The 23,073-nt window shown below is 41.3% G+C and overlaps 1 protein-coding gene across 5 annotated transcripts in view; it reads right to left on the reverse strand.

Moving 5' to 3' along the window:
- Positions 1–23,073, reverse strand: part of KCNIP1 (potassium voltage-gated channel interacting protein 1) — a 539,171-nt gene that overhangs the window by 110,799 nt on the left and 405,299 nt on the right. Inside the window, exon 1 of one of the 5 annotated variants that reach the window (XM_053295928.1) lies at positions 18,654–18,899. The exons of 3 other annotated variants lie outside the window; for them this stretch is intronic. In XM_053295928.1, the coding sequence (XP_053151903.1) occupies positions 18,654–18,762 (109 nt within the window). In that variant the 5' untranslated portion in view covers positions 18,763–18,899. Of the gene's footprint in view, positions 1–18,653; positions 18,900–23,073 lie in introns of those variants that run through there. One more of the 5 variants, XM_053295924.1, reaches the window with a different exon arrangement.

Raw genomic sequence — 23,073 nt, forward strand, 5'->3', positions numbered from 1 at the left:
TTATCCTGTTTATGAACGGGATCTTGTGATATTTATCTGTAACAGAATATGCTTCCTTCCTTGATATGGGACACAGAATCTGAGCAAAGTGCACCCATTTATGATAACACTAGCTTTGGCTTCAATCAAGGAATAACACCACAAACTGCTGAGTTTGATTTTCCAGTTCTATTTCTACCAGAGATAGTGGGAGGGAGGGCTTGAGGAAATGTATAACTATTGATCATGACCCTGAGTTTGGAAGGAAAATCCTTCAGTAGAAAAAATGATCGCAAAGTCTATTTTCTCCAAAGGAATTGATTGGAAGAGAGCTTTAAGAAGCTTCAAGGTTTTGCCCTACTAAATATATTTGGAGAGCGACATTGGTGCTGAATTCTTGGACTTCTTCATGGCAGTTTCTATAGTCATTAAATAAAATATCCAAGATGAGTTTAAAGAATGGGGCTTTATTCAATGACGGAATGTGTCCATTCATGATATGTATCTGAAACTGAGCTGACATTCTGTCCTCAGGAGTGATGGTCCCCTTCCCCATCAGCACAGCGGGGGGAACCATAGAGGGATTAGTGGGGCTGTGGTTTCCACAAAGTATGAATTAATCTCTGGGTTCTCTCATAACCCACTGCGCCTCATTTTCCATAGAACATTCCCATTATATCCACTGTGGTGCTAAACTGCCAAGCTGGGAGAAGGAAAAATTCCTCTGCAAATCATGCACTTTCAGGGTTGGAAATGCTTATCCTCCTGCTAGGATTGTCTTAAAATTTTAGGAGTGCTCTCTGCCTTTAAAAATGGCATGGCAAGACAGCTTCTCCCACATGGTGTCACAGGGGTGGAGGAAGTGGCATCCATTCAAATTATTTCATACAAGTTATGAAAGATACAAAAGGGCCCTTTCCGATCAGGAACTGGCAGCCATGCACACTTTAACAAAATAAAATTGCACTCATATTGTCACAATAGAGCAGTTCTCCCACCCCAAGGATACAGAATAATGGTGGGGTGGTTCACACATCCATGCATATCAACTGACTTCTCACTGTCTGGTTACTCAACACTTGATATCATGTTCTGCACTCCTCCACACTGGGAACCCCCACTGCTACCTCCAGAAGCTGGGAGTGAAAAGAAGGCACTGCTGTTATTCAATGGCAGCACCTCCTGGCTCCTACCATCCAAGCCCAGGTGCCTGAGATTTTTCTGAGGCACCTCTGATTATTATGGTGGGTGCCCAGTGTCAAAGACAGTGGTGGTATGAGTCAAACAACTCATGCCACTGCTGCCTTTATGAGCTCAGCCAGCTCCCAGGCCTGTCATCCCAACTAGTTCACACATGCAAATCACCATTTGATGCTGCATTGCGCTTGATGAACATGCGCTTGATGAGCATGCGTGTCTCAGGGCATGGTTTGAGGGCTTGTCTTGATATGGTAACCTCAGTGAAGTGAAGCAGAAAGTGCCTGAATGGGTGATCACCAGGGAACTCGATGTGCAACATCTTGAGTTCCATAACAGAAGAAAGGTGAGACAGAAACGAAATGAGACAGAAATGAAATAATCCACACATGTGCAAAACAGCCCTAAGTGTGAAGGCATGTAAAATTATTATCATAAATTCCAACATAATCACCCTTGTCTGCCTCTGACATTACATTCAACTTCTTATCAACAGAGTTGATAAGATTCGTATCAACAGAGTTCAGAAGACCTTATGTTATATAGACATATTGTAAGATTGTCATTGGGTCCCCCTAGACCTTTAAACATTGTGACTATAGTTACAACTGAGCTGTCCTAAGATACAGCTTGAGCTGTATCAGCTCAAGGTACCACTAAGGTGCGGTCTAACTTTCTAAGGTGGGCCAGACCACTGTTTGGCACTGTAAACTAGATTTTGACAGAAAAATGCAACATCAGGGCCTGGGGAGGAAGAAAGGGGGACAATTGCTCCAGGCCTCACACATGGAAGGCAGGGGTGGGGTGAGGGGTTCCAAGTATGGTTCAGTATTTGAAATGATAAGATTGATTATTTTCATTCACGGCAATAAAACATATCAGTTAAAATATAGCCCCCAGGATCAAGAGTTATTTCAGTGTTTTGGGTTATTACACTGACACAGTATGTAGTGGCTGACATAATGTGCAATGTTATGCACATGGCAGGCGCGGGCCGTGAGCGCGCCTCCGGGTGGGTGGCTTCTTTAAGTGTAAACAGAGCCGGTGCTCCGTGCTGCCCAGCAGCCCCCGTGGCAGGGAATCGCGTCTGCCACTCACCTGGCCACTGGCGGGGGCTTGCCTCCGTGGGAGCCAAGTGAGTGGCGGAGGCGATTCCCCACCATGGGAGCTGCTGGGCGGCATGGAGTACCAGCTCTGTTTACACTTAAAGAAACCACACACCCCCGAGGCGCGTTCATGGCCCACGCCTAGCACACGGTGGGACATAATAGTGCTGTTGTGCATGCACAAATGTTGGTAAATGGAATTGCAGAACAGTGCAGCTATTATGGCCGAACTGTTTCCACTTGTGTAATTTTTGTGCTTTCACAATGGTGCTCTTGCTCAACTGTACAAACAATACATTCTACGATGTGCATAACATTGCATAGTATGTCAGCCAGAGAGAAAGAGGAGAGGGGCTGAAATGAAAATTGTGCACGGTGGCCTCTCAGAGTCTTAAAAAGACCATGGGACTAACAATTTCCAGATGATTGACTCCTATCTTCTCCATGCTGGAAAAAGAGTGCAATACTGTAGTCTTTCCACCACCCTTAGTGGCTGGCTATAAGTCTGGTTTCTTTCTCTGAGGAGCTGGGGTGAGCAACCTGTCTTTCTTTCTTTCTTTCTTTCTTTCTTTCTTTCTTTCTTTCTTTCTTTCTTTCTTTCTTTCTTTTTCTTTCTTTCTTTCTTTCTTTCTTTTGCTCTGTGCTGGAAAAAAAATGCTGCAGGGAACCACCACCAACTGGCATATAAAAGTTGCTAAATATGAAAAACATCCTGATAAATTCAATACACGTGAAAGACAGTCAAGATCAATACAGTTTAGCTTTGATAAAAATGGCTTGCCTGTAAGATGGGACTTGTATTCCACTACCTGTCACATTCATACTGCTGAGGCAGCTTTAGGATTTGTAAGAGTAGAAAGACAAAGGCAGGAAACTAAGCGATGTAAGTCCTTCTCCAGACTCTTGACTCAGCTAATGCAATCCTGCTCTTGGTGCTTAGCAGGGCAGCAGCTTTTAGAAAAAACCAATGCAATCTTGATCTCGGGAATATACAGACATGCAGAGAGCAGTAATTGGCATGCTGTGGGCATGGATTTGTGCAATTCCTTTGCCCGTGGGCGGTAACACTAATTGTGTGCACAGGACCAACTTTTAGGTTCTGCAAACTACCCTCAGCTAAAGATGCAAGCTATACTTTTGTGCTCCCACATCAATCAACAAGGGAGCAGAAAGCCATGAATCTCCTTTAATTTTTAATATTCTCACTGCACACATATAGTGTGGGCACCAAGCCTCAGTTCATACATTCACCAGGGGTCAGTGCTGAAGTAGGATGGTGGGGGAAGCTACCCAGAAAAAGCTCCCGTGTAAACTGGGATATTCAACTAACTGTAGGAGGCTCTGTTTGGATCATTTATTGTCCTCAAAATCGGGAGGGAGGGGAATTCGGTGTAGTCCACTGTTTACAACCAGAGGCTATTGTGTGGTGGAGAGATATGCTGTTTCAGTCCCAGTTCCTGATGAATGTATAAATCAGAGCAAAGTGATCCAATTGAATAAATAGGAGGTTGCTTATTTAGTCAAAATTTTGCACCTTTCCAATTTGCCTAGTGCTATATCAACATGTATTGGCTGGGAGTTGTGTAGAATTGAACATGAGTTACAAACAGCTTGAGAACATTTTGTTTGAAGCTACAGAACCCTTGGTAGCCTGCAGTTTCCTCTGACTCACAGGAAATCACTCACATATCTAAATCACTATGGGGAGGAAAGGATTATGGTACATATCTGCTTTGAGACACACATAGGGAGAAGCAAATCCATTTTGGACCATCTACATATATAGGGTGACTATACCTGCAATACTCTTAAAGCAGTGAGGTCACTCTACAGAGCACGCTCATTGGGTTCAGATCAACCTATTTATTTCCAGAGAAAAGTCTGGAAAACCTCCGACAAAAAATAATTTTGTAAGTTTCAAGCAGAAGCTGTTTGGAAATCTATTATTTCACTGAGGAATCTCCCCTCAGCACCTAGAGCAGTTTTGCACCATTAACATCTAGTGGTCCTCACACAAAAAAGCTGAAGTATGAACATCTGCTTTCCTACCATATTAATGGTATGGTCGGCTATACTACCAAAACTTTTAGTTTGACAACTATAAATTATCACATGAACTTTTAAAATTTTTATTTACTTTCCGCAAAACTGAATTAAGAATTGCATTCAAAGCACCCAAAGTGATGTTCAAAATCAAAGTTAAAGCATGGATCAACTCATCATCATCAAACAAAACAACCATTAGACCAGCAGTGGGACTCAAATACAGTAATCATAAAACATAAGTTATAAACCTCAGTGCAAAAGGCACATTTCAGAGAAGCATGAAAATATTAGCAGTTCAGGAACTTTTAATGTAGGTTTTAATGTAAACCGCCCTGAGCCTTTTGGAAGGGCGGTATAAAAGTTTAAATAAATAAATAAATAAATAAATAAATAAATAAATAAATAAATAAATAAAAACAAACTCCTTTACTTGTGGCGCTTGACACAATTTGCCTTTTGCGTGTTCCCTGTATCTTATACTACAATCCAGTGCCTGGCACACTGCTGCTGTGATGTGGAATGTGAATCTAGAAAGTTGAAGACTATTAAGAAGCAACAAAGGTTGACCTTAGCACAAGGACAGCAGGCACAACAACCATTATTCCTCATCACTTTTTAGTTAGTTGGTGTTTTTATGGATATTTTAATCTGGTTTTTATATGTTTTAACTGTTAAATTCTTGGTTTGTTTTATTTTGTTTGTTTGTTTTATGCTGTAAACCACCTAGAAACTTTGGTAGTGGGTGATATACAAAATGAATGAATGAATGACTCAACATTGCCATCTGTAATCCCTACAAAGTGGGATCAGAACATCTCCTTGGCTGATACCTCCCCATATGAAGTCTTTCCACCCTTTATGTTCCTCTTTGCCCACGTCACACTTCTACTCATGGGGGACAGACGGACGGACCGGGAAGCTGCTTTTGCTTCCTCAGGTAGTGAATAGCTGGCTATTCCTCTAGCCTTCCATTGGCTCCTTCCCTGGAGGCTGGTTTAGTGTCACCAGCCCTGCTGATTGTGCTTATCCCAGGAGTGGGGTTAAGCAGTGAGTGGGTGGCAAATGGCTACTCTTGTGGCTTGTCTCTTGCATGGGCACATCAGTTCAAAGTGGTTTTCCTCTGTTGACTATTATCAATTGCCGCAGCTGTATCTAACAAAAATGGCTTGGCAGGAGAATATATCCACAGCCAGGGATTATGAAATGAACACAAAATCAACCAGCTAGGCAGGGGCACTTGGGTCTGCAGAGTAAATGTATGATTTGAAAGTGTAACGAAGGCAGAAAATGACAGTAGTTAAACCGTGTAGCAATGAAGCAAGTAATTTAAACTATTAATACCTTGAGTGTAATAGTAAGAATGTGCTAATCCCTTAGAGATTAAGAGATCAAGAGTAGAGCCTTCAAAGATGTGCAGAGGAAATCAATAGACTATTTAAGCCTGTGGCTATTGAAATGTGAAATAAAGCCAGCCAGAGAAGTTAAAACAGCATGAGATATATGTAAGATTACCGCCTCAGTATATTTAGTTTGCACAGTTCTGACCAAGGGGAAGAATCCAACACAATCCTCCAAACATTTATTCCAAAGTAGCCCCACTAACCTCAGTGGGAGGTCTTTGAAAGGAATTGCTTGAGGACTGTAGCACCAGCAGGAAAGTCAGAACTCTGGTGGAAGATAAAATAAAAAGGAGAAAGCAGTCGAAATGTAGTTGGGAGATTCTTACAGGAAGTGAAATCTCTCCCAGTAGGAGTGCTGATCTACATTTTCTGGACAAAGAAGCTGGGGGAGTGGGGCGGGTGCAGTAAGGGATCTGCAAAGCCTCATCACACAAGAGGACCTTGATCACCAATAACTGCTCTTGTCCAGAATGCCTGGATAGAAACAGCCCTCGTTATGACAAGAATTTGTTGCCTGGATAGAATGCCTGGATAGAAACAGCCCTCGTTATGACAAGCATTTGTTGTTAAAAGAACTGTGGGATTGCATTATTCTTTGAGGAGAGGGTGGCACATAAAAGCAGCTCTGGATTTACAAGTCGGAATAAATTATTTGTAGAAGCAGCTCTTCTTATTTAATGAGAAACCAATTACACTACTCCAACTAATTGGCTCACAGAAACTGGATTAAAGAACTCCTAATGAAATATTATGTCAAAAATTGTGTTTGACAGATCGCATAGAGAGAGAGAGAGAGAGAGAGAGAGAGAGAGAGAGAGAGAGAGAGAGACTCTTAGATCTGAGACACTAATCTAAGATGAAACTTTATCAGTTTGAGGGTAAAATTTCCCAGGAACCCCAGGCTTGTACACATTTAAGTCATCAAGCAAAATACAGACCCAGGGTAGGGCAGGCAGGGCACATGCCCCAGGCACCACTTGAAGGGGGGGCGCCATTTTTTAAAATTAAAAAATTAAAAAAATGGATGATTGCTGAAAACAAAATGGCCAACATGCATGCTCAAATGGCCTCTGCGAGGCCCTAGGCCATGCCAGGCCTCACAGAGGCCATTTGAGCATGTGCGGTAGCCATTTTGTTTTCAGTGGCCATTTTTTTTAAAAAAATTAAATGGCCACCGCACATGCTCAAATGATCTCTGTGAGGCCCTAGATCTTGCCAGGCCCTAGGCCTTGCCAGGCCACACAGAGGCCATTTGAGCATGCATGGTGGCCTCAAAAATTGCCACCATTCCAATCCTTGTAGGCCCGAACACGCCTGGAAATCAGCCTAGGACGAGATGCGGCAGTGAATTAAGAGGCCGGCAGGGGGAGGGGGAACCTTTGCAGGCCCCCCCACTGCCTTTAGGAAGCCCCCCAAAGGGGCTACAGGTAATTTCTTAAATGAGCCCCCGCATACTGGAATTTGTAGTTTTCCAGCATTTTTTGGTCTGGCTTCGTCCACTGCTAAATAGTTTTTGAAATATTAAAAGATTAAAGAGCTTGAATTGTATTTTTGAGCTGATATTATGGTAAAATTATCTGAAAGATGGGTGTCAGATGTTTGGACAGGGGGCGCAATTTCAGTGCTTGCCCTAGGCGCTATTTTCCCTAGATATGCCAACAGACCATAAGACATATACGCAGTGGTGAATTAATACATAGGCAAAGTAGGCACTTGCCTATGGCAGCAAATTTTGAGGAGCGGCAAATTTGCCTATGCGTTAATCCACCACTTGCACTTGAGGGGAAGGGGAAAGTTAAATCTACTTTGAACACTTTTTTAAACCGCTGCTGTGAGAACGTGGTGAGAACTCCCTGTGGGCCCACCTGCCTCCCAAATCATGACAAGTCATTGAGTCATCTTCATACGTGCATGTGGTGGGATGGTGGTGGAGATGGCAGCAAGAGCTCCTCCCATGGGCCCACCTGCCTCCCAAATAACAGGTCGGGCTGTTTCCAGCCCATTTGGGGCCTGTGCACACATGCACACACACAGAGGCATACCTAGGGAAAATAGCGCCTAGGGCAAGCACTGAAATTGTGCCCCCTGTCCAAACATCTGACACCCATCTTTCAGATAACTTTACCATAATATCAGCTCAAAAATACAAGTTAAGCTCGTTAATCTTTTAATATTTCAAAAACTATTTAGCAGTGGACGTAGCCAAACCAAAAAATGCTGGAAAACTACAAATTTCAGTATGCTGGGGCTCATGAAATACCCAAATACTATGTGGAGGTGTACTTGGAAAACTAAACAGAAGTGCCTGTCTAATTCTCTACTATGCATTGTAGCATCACTATTACATAAGTTTTAAAAATAAATGGAGAATTTGACTTCCCCCCAGATACTAGGGCCTTGCAGAGGCCATTTGAGCATGCGTGGTGGCCATTTAATTATTATTTTTTTCATTTTAAAAAATGGCGCCCCCCCTTCAAGTGGCACCCGTGGCATGTGCCCTACCTGCCCTACCCTAGATACGCCCCTGCGCGCGCGTGCACGCGCGCACCCACCCACCCACCCACACGGCCTGAAATGGGCTGAAAATGTTTTAAAAGTAGATTTAATCCCCTCGCCCAAGCCCTTTGCTTGTAAAGGGGAAGCCTTGCTGGAACAGCAAATCTCTGGTTGCCTATGGGCAGCAAAAAGCTTAATCCATCCCTGTGTATATGGTGGCCTGCCTGGTGTTTGACAGCGTTCCTGTTTTCCCCAGTCTCAGGTAGACAAAACAACTGTGATCTAGGAAGTCTTGAGTGAGTTGCATTATTTGCTTGGTGGGCTACATTCATGGAGGAGAATCTATAACTGCACAGTCCTGGTCTAGACCCAGGAATACTTGACCTGAGAGCTGCATCTGACACTTTCTTGGTGTTGCAGGCTGACCATCAGGTCAGTGCTGCTCTAGTATGCTGGTCAAGTCCTTGCATCACAGATGTGAAGAATCCCATAGGCCTTCATATTGTGTTGAGGAGTAATGTTGAATTACATGCTTTTCTAACAGCCCTTAGAAGGGCTCTGGGTGAGCTGCACTGTGTGACCCATGAGGACCATTAATAGAAAATGGATTTATACTGGTGTCAATTTGTGCTAGGTTTTATGGCTTTACTCCATTAGTGTTGAATGCCATTGTATCAGCAACACAGCAACTGCAGCCTGAAACCTTAGGATCATACAACTGAATTGCCTCTGAGTGTGGCACTCGATTTTGTAATTTATACACAATGCCATCCTCTGTATCCCCTTATCACACCTAATACAAAACAGAAAGCCTTGATATGCCAGCAGCTAATCTGAAGAGATGGTTTGAGCACCAGGGAAAATGAACAGACCGGAAAAATATGAAGAAGAGCATGCAACCTGACTGACAAACAGTGATGATTGTGTGGACAGAAACCAACCAGTTTTTCACAAGGATTTAATGAACACTGTCTAGTGAAAGTACTTATTTGCAGTATTTGTACCCTGCTTTCCCTACTAAGAGCTCAGAAGTGCTGACATATGGTTCTCAGGAAACTGCCCATCCCAGACAGTTTACAAGGCCAAATCTGCTTAGTGTCAGCAATACAACTGTTTCTTGGGCCTTCAAAATATTCCCAGTTGAACTGGGTGAATTTGTTGAGTATGTTAAGAATATGCAAGAATTTCAGTAACTAAACCTCCTGCTTACTTAGGTTAACAAAGGGAACGGACAATGAGATATGAACATTTCTGAAACAAGAATGAATTGGGGATGAAATAAGGCAGGATTTTCTGACTGTTGGTCAATACGACTTCTGCAAATGAAACAGCAAGTTTAACTGTCTCAAAAGTTCCACAATAAAAAGTTCAATTGCCCAAAGTTTAAACTAGTAAAAATTCAATCCCATATACTAGAAGATGTTTAGTTTTGGGCTACGTTTACATGAGTTTGGGGGAAATATCTGATTTAATTAAAGAGCATATAAAGTAAAAATATTCACTCTTGAGTATGAAGATTTACCCATCACTAGCGCTGGCTAAATCTGGCTTGGGTACCTTCAACTCTGTTTCTGCAGCATCAGCATTACATCTGAATGCTGGCACCGCAGTTTTGGCCCTATGGGACCGGAGCTGAGGGAAGAAGCTTCTTCCTCACTCTGGCCTGATTTGCTGTGTGGGCTGTCCTTCTGTCAAGAAGGAAATCCACACAGCCAGCTCCGCACCGCAAGCTGACTGCAGAGAGGCAGCTCTGCCTGTTGTCCAAACACAGACAGAAGAGCAGGGGAGGGGGTGTGGACCTGCGGGTCCGTGTTACATCTGAAGGCATAATCCAGGCAGAAATTGGATTTAAAGGTCTTTGTGTGCCAAAGAGAAACACTTCTGGGCATGCATGCGGGTATCAGTAACCGAGAGGGTAAAAGGGACTGCCACAGGTAGTGTGACCAGAAAAGCTGGAGTGAAGCTGCAGAATTGTTTTCTCCTTGCACATGGGGATCTTTGGATCCAAGACAATGTGCAAAGTACAACACACTTAGGTTTTGTTTGTTTTTTGGTTCCACATATATACTGATTGGTCACTGACTGAGCAGCAATTGTAGCCATATTCAGACTTTATATTGTACATGTGTACAGACACCTGCACACATTCTATGTGTGTTCATCATCTTAAAAGTGAATCTGGATTCAGGACTCCTCAAATTTGGGTACAGGTAGGAAGTGCACTACTCTATGGTACATAATAACTATAAAGTAATAACTATACAGTACACATGTAATAACGATAACGGTACACATGTAATCTAATGGTGCAGCAGGAAAGTAACTTGCCTAGGGAGCAAGAGGTCGCTGGTTCGAATCCCCGCTACTATGTTTCCCAGACTATGGGAAACACCTGTATTGGACAGTAGCCATATAGGAAGATGCTGAAAGGCATCATCATACTGTGTGGGAGATGGCAATGGTAAACCCTTCTTTTATTGTACCAAAGACAACCACAGGGCTCTGTGGTCTCCAGGAGTTGACACTGACTTGACAGCACAACTTTACTTTATACATGTCTGAACATAATAATGAATAACCATACATGCCTGTAGAAATGTACATGCATACATTGTACACAGATTGCACTTGCATTTAACATAATATGTGAACAGGGCTGACAGCATCTATTCAATCTGTGTACTTTCAAACAAAACATATTATCTCAGTGCAAGGAAATTGTACGATATAGAACACTTACAGTAGAGGTAAGGAAAAGAGATCTGGGACTATTTAAAGGCACTCTCTTGCCTTTTTAATTCTATGTCTGAAATCGCACAAAAGAAGGTCTGGGGTAAAACATGGTGATGTGACAGAGGTCAGGATTCTTGAGTCTTTAATTAGTAGTTCTGTGGAAGAGAAAATCTCTTCTACAGATTCTGCAGGTATGACTTTTTTCCACTCAACACTACTTGGTATTACTTCTCCGTTACAACTTTACAGGTACTGGTGTCCTGTCCTGTCATTTATATCTGTTACATCCTTTACATCTGGAGCCAGTGTGGTGTAGTGGTTAGAGTGCTGGACTAGGACCGTGGAGACCCGAGTTCAAATCTCCATTCAGCCATGAGACTAGCTGGGTGACTCTGGGTCAGTCACTTCTCTCTCAGCCTAGCCTACTTCACAGGGTTGTTGTGAAAGAGAAACTCAAGTATGTATTATTTATTTATTTATTTGATTTGTATACCGCCCTTCCAAAATGGCTCAGGGTGGTATGTAGTACACCGCTCTGGGCTCCTTGGAGGAAGAGCAGGATATAAATGTAAATAATAATAATAATAATAATAATAATAATAATAATAATAATAATAATATCTGGTCATTCTAGTGAGTTCTGACACAAATTAATCCTCAGAGAATGGTAGAGAAGCTGTTCTTCCTATTGAACAGGACAGATCTTATGCATCATCCATGCTTCCTGAAAAATCTCTGCTTACCTGTGTAATATCATGTCTTCGTAGAAGAGTTCCTTGCAGAAGCTATGCACTGGGAAACCAGAAAGGGATTTGCCAGAATGGAAATAAAATGCCTGCATCTCTTACTTTTCAAAAAGTAAAAAGTTCTGAGAATTTGAAGCCCTGTTTGTCATGGCATTATTTCATCACTTTTGGCAACTTTCCAAGAGTGTACATCATATCTGAGCCAGATCACTCTAAATTTAGGAGAAATAAAATTTATCAGCACTGCAAGGCTATCCCAGTGATTGATGGATGCTCTAGTAAGGGAAGCAGAACAAGAGCCAAGCTTAAAAACAACAACAACCCAAACCCACAAATCTAGCAGAGGTAGGACTTCTCCTCAAGAGATTAAAGGGGTTCTTCCTTCTTCCTCAGCTACAGATTACCAAAGGTCCATTAATTATTTTCCATAACACCAATTAAATGAGTGGGCCACCCAGAGCCTTTGCATGGGGCGGTATTAAAATGTTATAAACAAACAAACAGACAAACAAACCCCTTCATTCATTTTGGATGTTAACATTTTTATTCTCACAAACATACAAAACTGGAGATCCTCATGGCAAAACATTGAGGGCTAGGGGACTGAGGAAACATGACATCACCACAATAATTTCAACACAACCAGCTTGGAAATTTGAGCCTCATTTTGTGAAGAATGTGCATGGCATAAAAGACAATTTTATCTTGCCTTCTCATATTCCAAAAATTTGATAGGTTTGAGGAAGGCATAACTTCTACTTTTGCATTAGATGTTCTCCAGTTTAAATTTTGGGGTTGAAAATAATTTGGGGGAACACAAGTATGGAATATTTCCAGAAAAAACCCTCAACTATTCAATCTTGTTTGCTGCCATTTCCACCCAATGGACTGTTTTCAATCTTGTTCACTGCCATTTTCACACAATCAACTTTTACTGACATTTTCCTCATATTATAAGGTCACATTCTTCCTAGGAAGAATCAAGTGGGCAATCTTATAGAACATGGGTTCTCAAACTTGGGTCCCAAGATGCTGTTGGATTGTAAACCCCATCATACCCAGTCACAATGGCCTTTGGTTTTAGAATGTCCACTATGAACTCATGATATTACTTCGCCAATCAAATCTGGCTACATAACATCATTAAGAGCAATGAAGTCAATGCAGAAAAAGCAGATCCAACAATCTTGCAAGTAAAACGCATTGGTCATCACTATACTGTAGCTTGCCAATGCATAATCAACAGCATGATAGTGCTACAGAATTTAGGGTGACTATTTTAATCTATCTCCAAGGAGATTTTTTTGTCCATAGAAAGCTCTATGTAGAATGGGTCCAATAGATACAAAAAGCAAGCAAATTGCAGATCTTGGGGTCAGATTTCAATTGAGTATAAGATTTCTAGAATTTATTTAAATACCTTGACAATCATTAATATTTTTATTACCACTTGGTTGTGAACCCCCTATTAGATTTATTTGAAACAAATGATCCCCCTATAATTATTATTATTTGGTTGTGGATTTAGAAAAGAAATTCAGATATTCAGAAAAAGTAGTTCCCCCTTCATAGGGAATTTAAATCTTCAAATCTGGAAGTTCATTTCCACACACACACACCCAGTTGTTTTCCCCATCCTCTTTGGAACTTGGTCAATGACTGACATCCAATGCAGTGCAACACGGATGGTGCCAACCTACCCATTCTAGTGGGCTTGCAGTAAAGCACTGGCAGTCTTGCATATTTGTGCATGAGCACTAATACTTTGCCCATACTCTGGAAGTGCTAGTTAGACCAGAAACACTTCGCTTGAGCATAATAATGTGTTTCCAGTCTAACGACTGCTTCTGGAGTGCAGGAGCACTACTCAAATCATGTGCACTCTTGCGCAAAAGTGCAAGACCACCAGCACTTCACTGCAAGCCCACAACAGTGTGGGTGGATTAACACCTCCCACATTATGCTGTGCTGCATGTCAGCTAACATTCCTATAGATAGAATGAAAAATGTAAATTATAAATGAACATGAAAATTGTAATTCTGCATATTTTCACTATGAGATCCCTGGTCACTAATTTATTATTCCATGGTTAGTTCAGTTGGATGACATGTAGAATGCCACAAGAAGATACATTTTGTTGGAGAAATATATGTTTCAATAGCAGATTTTTCAGCCATACCAAGAAAACTGTTAGCAGACAAAGAGATTGTGCACACAACCTTGCTGGGGAGAGTGCGCAGGCTGCGGGGACAGCAGGAGCTCGCCTGCCTTCCTGGCAGACAATCAGCTGCCATCCTGTCCTCTGCCACACCATGTGCCCACACAAGGAGCAGTGCTGTGGAGGGAGATGGTGGGAAAGGGAGGACGCCCCCGCTCCCACATCCCAGGTTGCCCTGCGACACAAGCATGGTGTGGCTGCTCCTTCTGCCCCACTCGCTGACGGAAATGATGGTGGGCTGGAAGGAAGCTGTTTAACAAGGCGGCAGTTGCCTAGACGATCACCGCCCGAGGTTAAAAGAACTGCAGGTAAACACCGGGTTTAAAAGTGGGGCTTGGCGTGGGTGCAGTGCCAGGAGTGACCAGGTACTTCACACATGCAGCCTAACCCAGGCTGGGCTTCCGTAGCCTGGGTTAGGCGTGTGTGTGTTGTGTGTGTGTGTGTGTGTGTGTGTGTGTGTGTGTGTGTGTACCCCTAAAGTTAAGAGCAAAATAAAATAAAGTTGGTTCAACTATGTATGTTTTTAGTGGTCTGAACTTCTCTCTCTGTTTACTGTTTGTTACTGTTTATTTGTTTATTTCGGCCCAAGGCCAGCATATTAAAAAAACCAGCAAGAATAAATACATAAAATAGATTAAATACATTTAACATAAAATGGATAAAACATTAATGGCTCCCGATACCACACATATAGTCAATTCCATTCAACTTCTCTCTCTGAGAGATTTCCATCTGTCAATTTGCTTTTTTTAAAGCAGTAGCAGCCCAATCTACAGTTCTATTAAACTGAAATACTTGTGTCAGCAGAACTGAGGCACAATTCTCATATTGATTTTGTACATGGTGAAGTCTCCACAAGGTGACTCTTTTTTGCACAATGAACAGTTCTTTCTGGATGACTGTCTCCCACATGGTGATGTCTGGCATTCACCACATCCTGGAAAATAACTGAAAACGCAGTTCTCCACAAGATGGTAAATACCATCTCAAGGGAGCATATTGAGAAAAAGTTCAGTAGATATGCATGACCAAGAAAAGTCACTTTCTGACTGAATTCATTCATCACTAATTCAAATGTGTGGGTGGGTGGGCTTTTATATGATCATGTTTGCAGTTACTCATTTGTTGCAGGAATCCAGACATCTTACCTCCACTCAAGCTAGAACTTGCATTGTAGGGAATACAACATTCTCTCAACAATCAAAGTGCAGTATTTTGCTGCTGGGAGAAGTTTACTCTTCTGCTGGCTAATATATTAATTGCAATTGTGAGCACTGTATGGAATGTGGTTGCATGCTATGGACCTTTATTGGATAAGATCTGTGACCACACAAGTGATGGACTCAACACATACACATCCATGTCCACAAAATGTTGAGGTCATTTACACAACTGAAAATGGTGTCCTACTAAGGTTTGGGACCTGTGTGTGCTCTCAGTTGCCCAAAAGGTGGGTAGCTTTTCCTCCTACCTTAATAAAACACAGTCACTTCTCCCTCCTCCTACCTTGTTGTTTGCACCCACACAACCAAAAATTGGGATCAGACACCACTCCCAAACCTGGGTAGGACACAGTTTTCGGTTGTGTGAATGACCTCATTGTGTGTTTTTTAAAAATTATAATTAAACATTATTTAAGGGTTCTATGTCTTGTTGTTCGAGCACAGGACCAGGATCACTTATGTAGCCTATAAGTCCTAGTTAAATCTCTAAGAATAGTCTTGCTGTATTTGATCAGGGTCCTTCTCCGGGAGGTACATAAGCAAACAAGTATGGCAATGATGGCCATCCTCTCTATCTTCAACATATATTCTGAATTGGAAAATGCAGGTTCTGTTTAGTTATCATGAGTAACAGTCATTGACCTAGCCTGCATACATTTGTTGAATCAGAAGTCTGACATTCAAAAAATTCTAAAAGCACTTCCTTTTGCACCCCTGCTAACTAAGCCAAGAGGCATCTTTCAAAGTGGTGATTTGCTTATATTTAGCACGGGGAGAGCAACTGGCCCTATCCAGCCCCAGCACAGCATCCCTTCAGTGGCTGTTGCTAGTATGTGCCTTACGTTTCTTTTTAGTTTGTGAGCCCTTTGGAGACAGGGGACCATCTTCTTTATGGATTTATTTTTCTATGTAAACCACTTTGAGAACTTTGGTTGATGAGTGGTATATAAATATTGTTGTTGTAGCAGTAGAAGCCATGCTTATTCTTCCTCAAGTTTGTTTATCGGTATATAGCAGCCTTAGCCTTAATAGCCTTAATGTTTTCCACAAATTTACCTGAGAGAAGAAGCTAACTGGTGGCTTTGTAATGTCCTAAATCCCCACCCCACCTGGATACTTCAATTCAAACTGTCTTACGTTCGTTACCTTCCAGTTCTCCACTAAGGAGCTGATTCTAGTGTTACTCTTTTTAATCAAAAGGTCAACATGTTCGCATTTAACTAAGTTCTTTACAGATACTTAGATTATGGTCATCCAGGTCAGTTGACCTGTTGCTTTTAAAAGTTTTGTTAGGAGATTCCAGTGCATTCTAAGGAACACAACAGTTGTTTATTGGATTACATTAGCTTTTTGGGGTGGTTGCTTTTTTACAGGATTAGCAATATGTACGAGAAAAACAGACAGAGTGACTTCCTTCCTTTTTGCTAAAAACTGCAATAGCAAAACATGGTAAGGCATGACAAATCATTTTATTTGCGTACTTGGTTTGCTGAATTCCTCCCATCAGCATCACCACTGCTACTCAACAGGTAAAAGAAATACCTGAAGATCATACCTAATATCCCCAAAGCTTAGAGGATTCATAACCCCTTCCTCATGTGACATCACTGCAGTAACATTCTTCTTTCAGGATATTCTTTCTGTGTACTGTAGGTGCTGTTTGGCATGGGTCTGGGCTCAAGTTGGAGGTTTTTAGGAGGCCTGAGAGGAAATAAACTCAGAACTTTGAAGCTATTTAACAGCATGTTATACAACATGCTGCCAAATCCTAAGAGGACGGTTTTACAGCCTAAAAGGCAGCTGCAATTAACAACCAAAGCTGCAGAAGAGATGCAGTCCATTAGCACAAAGAGATATTGGATTAGCACACACTGCTTACTGCAAAGATTTAATACATACAACATTGCAGTGCTTCAACAAAGTTGAACTGTGCCATTGCGTGACAGGTTAGCCAAGACAACAAAAAAGAACTTATTCTGATTTTTCTTCTCATCCAGGTTTTCATAATGGCAGCAACCCAGTGAATGATTTTAAAACACAATTATATTCCGAGTATTCTTCATAAAGATATGGTACTGCTCTATGCTAGAGATTCCTCTGCAAACTGATTACAGCAATTTCATTTTTCTAGGAGTATGCGGTTGATACAAAACAGGTGATTTGTCTTTTAGAAAATAACAGGATTTCAGAATCGGAGCCACAGCAAAGAACAAACAGAAAAGAAATATTTCAGTCACATGGATGGCACTGCAAATGCAATCTGCTGCAGAATTTCATACTGCTTTCCTTTCCTTCGTAATGCACTGAGGTGAGTCCCTTGCTTGATACCATCTACCTTGATGGTTTATTAATGACAATTTTTTAAGACTTCTCATTGGATTTCATTTACTGTCAGGGTAAATTGATCTATTATGTTTTAAATAGGAAAGCTTAAGTGATTAGTGATCAACATTGCTCGGTAATAATTGTAAACAACATCTGTAGACCACAGGAAGAAAATTTTATCTTTTGTCATTCAAGACAACTTACAGTGCAATTGGTTTAAAGATGGGGGTTAATGTGAGAACAAACTTTAAGCCAATGTTGTTCTACCTTTTCCATTCATTCATTTCATATTTAATACTTGCTTGAGACATTCATAGGTAGACTCTCTGTGAAGCAAGCACTGCTTTTGTGCTCACATCACTGCAAACAGGTTCTCAGTATGGAAAACTTGCCATATTTGTTAGTCTACGCCAAAAAGGACTTCTTTAACTAAGGAAGGGATTGCCTACTTGTATTTATTTGAATTTCAAACAGTCACTTTTGTCAACAAATATATGCTTTTATAAATTTCATGAGAATTTACTGAGAGAGAAATGTGGCTGCTAAAGTTCATTTAACTAGCTAAAATAATTATTTCCCTACTGCCAGTTGCAACAAACCAACCTCTAATCTTGTCAACAACAAAAATTATGGCAGTTTTCATCTTATTTCTGTCATTTGCTTTTTAAGCATCAAAAGTTTCCTTTGCATCAAATACACTTGAAAGGATTTCTCTGGCACTAGGGAGCAAGTCCTACTGATCTGATTAGTATTTACTCTCAAGTAAACATGTTTGGGACCAAACTGTTATGTGATAATTACTAAACATAGTCCAGATCCCACTGTCTTGAGAATTAAGATAGTTTCCATTATCCAAAGAGAGGTATCTTCCACCAAACAGGAACTGAGGTATAGTGAAGCAGTGTACACGGGAAGAAACATGACAGCTTCATAATTAAGAACTTAAACATACCTCCCCCCCACCCCACCCATCTAGAATCCTGGAAGCTTACAAAAGCTCTCAAAAGCACAAAGCAAAATTCAGCACTGCAGAATTAAGCAGGAAAGAAACGTGAATGGAAAACAAGTATGAAAAAATGAGGCTTTAAAAAAAAATTCTCTCAGACTGCTGCTAGAGTGGTTTAAAAAAAAAAATCCTACAGAAAGGTATATAGGAGCTGGTAAAACTTGGAGGTTCTCTTACCATCTGACAAGTCAATTAGCCCAAGGTAGTGCAAAAGTTTCAGTGAGGAGCAAATCACCACCACAATTCCTAAAGTCTGGAGCCCTTCTGACTCTCCTTTGCTCCACATCCTTTAAGATCACACACAGATAGTAGCCTCTGGCGTGCTAGCAAAACGACAGGCAGGAATTGAAAGCTGTGGGAAAATCAGCTGTTTGAAGCTTTCCTTCCTGCTGCTCGATAAGTGCATGGCTCATTTTCTCTTTCGTCCCTCACTCGCTCTCCTTGTGCGTGAGTGTGATTCTCACCCTTTCCTTTTTCCACCTCCCCCCACACTCTTCCAATCCTTTCCGTTTCTACGTTGAAAGTCATCTATGATTTACTTTCCCTCTCTCTGTAGGCAATTGTCTCAAGAATTTATTCCTCTCATTTACAACTTAACACCAGGTTGTTTGCTAACCTCAGCAGCAGTGTTCTAGGTGAGGCCAGCAGTTACCTTGCACTTGGGATTATTTGGTCAACTCCAGCAATGGAGTTTTTCTAGTGCTGCGCTTTGTTGCTTTGTATGATAATAACAGACATATCCTGTTGGGAATGTTGAAGGAATCTAATCCCCTGACCTCCCCATTGTGATCCTTACTGTCTAATCTTCAAGAATTCCTCCAAGACTGCTTCAGACTGTCCATATGACAGAATTCAATACCCAAAAGTGGCCTGGACATTCCCTATCCCACTTGTTTGAAAGGGATACCTCCCTTTACTCACTCTTAGTCATTAGAACATTATTTTCTGGGTGACCCAGTTGACATGGGCAGAATACACTGAAATTCCAGCAATAACAGTCAGATTTAAATGGAACTTAATTCCACATACTCAGGCCCAAATGAAAAATGAGATGCAATAATGTGTATCTTTCCCCTCACTTAAAACAAAACAAAACAAAACAAAACAAAACCCACGAACAAATCAAAAGTAGCCTCAGGAGGCCAAGAGTTTGGATGTTCAGGGGAGGCATTGATTCACCCCCAGGCTGTTTTTCTGCTCAAACCTCCTCCTCAAGCTGTTTTTCCTCCTGTGGGGAGAAAACTCTGGGTACCTGTATCTTTTGTCTTCTTGGTATAAAAACAACTTGAGGCCAATCTTGAGGGAAAAGGGTGATGCAACCCTCTTTCTGCTGTCTGCTTCAGTTGACACCCTCCTCACCTCATATTCATCACTATCTACTCATGTGTATCTTTCCCCAAACTTTTTTTTTTTAAAGCCACCCTCCTGGGGTGGCCTTTTCTTAGGAAAAAAATTGGGGAAAGGATACATGTGAGTATATGTCATGTCCACTTTACACTTTAGACTGCAGAAAAGTTTCTAAAAGTTTTACATTCCTAGCATGTCACATGGAGACCACTGCAGTAGTGTCTCAAGAAAATCTGGCACTTTTGTAGTTCATCTTGAGAATGCTGCTGAGCAGAGACACCTTTTAAAGTGGCAGTTCTCTTATATTTAGCAGGAGGAAAGCAACTGGCTCTATCCAACCCCAACACAGCATCCCTCCAGTGGCTGTTTCTGGTGTCTACTTTGTGTTTGTTTTTAGATTGTGAGCCCTTTGGGGACAGGGAACCATCTAATGTATGTATGATTTATTTTTCTATTTAAACTGCTTTAAGAATTTTGTTGAAGAGCAGTATAAAATATTTGTTGTTGTAGTAGTAGATAGTAATGAATTTTTATTTTTATTTTTGAGGCCAGAATATTGTTTTATGAATCCCTAGATGTCACATGGGAGGGATAATGTCAGTACATTCAAACATCTGAAAAGACAGTTGTGTAACAAAATTCATATTAAGCAATGGTGGTTTCAAACAATAATGCAGCTAAATATTAATATGCAGGAACTCCTCCCCCCAATCCTCCCCCCAAACGAGTACACTCTCATACTCAAACATCCTTCCAAAGGAGTTGAGAAATATTTCTAAAGGTTTACCTCTAAAGGAGGCAAACAAGTCCTCAAGTATATAGAGAAGCTCTTCTCACGAACAGTGAGAAGAACTTCAGGCGGGTCTGTGGGGAGAGTGGGCTTAGTCCGCTCTCCCTGCAGATGATAATGACTGCAGCCCTGGGCAGCTGGATTGGCTGCCCACATGACTACCAGCTCTGTGATGGAGCCGGTGGAGGCTCCGGGGATTGGGGGCCGCACAGCCCCCATATGTACCAGGATGCCTCTGGAGGGACCCCTGAGGCTGGGAGGCTGGGAGGCTGGCTGAAGCCTTTTGGTCAGGGGTCTACTTGTGTGTCGCCATGCATCGCGGCGGTACATGAGCAAAAAAAAATGAGGTTAACAGAGCGCTCACTCCGTTGACTTCATTTAAGGGGAGGGGGAATTAGGCAGGCTAGCCGCCTTGCAATCACAGGGCCCGCGAACCTGGTGGTTCCCATGATCAGTAGAAAGTGGGCTAGGCTCCCTTAGCCTGTTTTCTACTGATCATGGGAATAGCTTCATAGAATTATTAACAGGTCATTCATTCAAAACAAGTCTGGGGGCAATTCAATTGATTTCAGTGAGATTCTTGAGTGAGTTTCTTGTAACTTCAGTCACTCAGTTCATGTAAGAAATAAACTGGCATAGTCATTTCCTGTGCATTGGCATGAACATGTATCTGACACTCTTTAGCATGCAGATTTTTAAAAGTTTGCTTCCTTCCAGACAGAGGAAAGGGGGAAAGGAAATAAATCATTTGTCAGCTGAGTGGTGGATTTTATGAATACGAATATGAACAATATTATATACCACTTTTCAACAAACATCCCAAAGCAGTTTACATATAAATAAATAAATAAATAAATAAATGGCTCCCTATCCCCAAAGGGTTCACAATCTAAAAAAGAAACATCAGATAGACACCAGCAACAGGCCCTGGAGGGATGCTGTGCTGGGGATGGACAGCAATAAAAACCTGACTTGGAAAATATAGTGGGACATGTTCACCATGGGCAACAGTGCACTATCATACCAGTTCAACTACTTTTTAAAAATTCTGTCTCCAGTCTGCTTTCTGTGGGGGACCAAATACAAAGGAATAACCTAATAATAAAAAATATTATTTAGGTTATTTAGATTTCTTCCAGTACAAGTGGCCCTCATTATTTGCGGGGGGGGGGTGTTGTTCTCGCCTATAACTGTGAGTATGGAAACTGTGAATAAATGAACTTTACCACTATGGGAATTTAGGCATTAGGTTTCTAACCACCACCACCCCCAAATGCCAAAAAAAAAAAAAAAAAAAAGTGGTAAGGGGGGAGAAATAAGAGTGGAAATGAACAGTACCTTGCTCTCCAGGGCTCCAGAAATGCCCCCGAAAATATTTGGTGAATATTCACCAAAAAAGTATGTTTGTTTTACAGAAAGTCTCAAAATGGCTCCATGTTGTATAATGGAGGCCAGAAGTGACACCGGAAGCCATTTCCAGGTCATTTCGGGCCACTCAGCAACCATGAATAGGTGAATTTTAGCCCATTTTTGTACAGCAGATAAAGAAGCCGGGTCTCTAAGACCCATCTGCGGATACGTGAAAATGCAGGTGCCAGGACTGTAGGTAATGAGAGCCACCTGTACAAGTAACTCCTGCATAGTTTCCAGTACCTTTAGTACAATATATCTTATATATGACCATTAGAATTCTCAGGTTTTTAAGCACAGTTTCCTTTCCAGGAGTTTTAATTCATGTTTTAATTCACACTAGTTTCATGGTGCTATGATTTGATTGCTCTCGGTGGGTGTAATCAATATGTGGAATTCCAGCACTGAGATTAAATTACACAATTAACCAAATATATCCTGCCAAATACCCACAAAGAAGCTTACAATATAAAACAAACAAAAAGCAATATTAAAATCAAGCCATCATTAACCATTATCTCCATGTAGTGTACACCCCTTTTCACACATTATGTTCAACACTTGTACAACACTTGTAGTGAAACTCCTTTTCACACATTATGTTCAACACTTGTACAATCTATGCAAGTGTACACAGGTACAGATCTGTACACAGACATAGTTATTCACATGTTATACTGAACACAGGTAGAGCAGTACGCTTTCTATCTGTACCATATATTTGAGGGTCTTGTACCCATGCTCACTTTTAATGTGAATGCAGGTATAGTCATTCACACAAAAACATGCACAGACGTTCAATGAAGGTATGACATAATGTCTGAACAGGCTTAAGTGAATGAATCATTCTTAGGTGCCATTATTTCAGTGTTAAACATGTACTTAACTTTCTCCTGTTGAATCCAGACGGTAATAAAAGCACTTAAATTTGTTTGGATCATGCCTAATATGCTTATGCCATCAACTATTATATATAACCACAGTGAACTAACCAAGAATTATTCACAAGCATGACATAGTGAAGAATTCTCAGTAACTGGCAATCTCTTC

This window comes from Hemicordylus capensis, chromosome 2 (assembly GCF_027244095.1).
Source record: "Hemicordylus capensis ecotype Gifberg chromosome 2, rHemCap1.1.pri, whole genome shotgun sequence".
In the NCBI taxonomy this organism is placed as follows: domain Eukaryota; kingdom Metazoa; phylum Chordata; class Lepidosauria; order Squamata; family Cordylidae; genus Hemicordylus; species Hemicordylus capensis.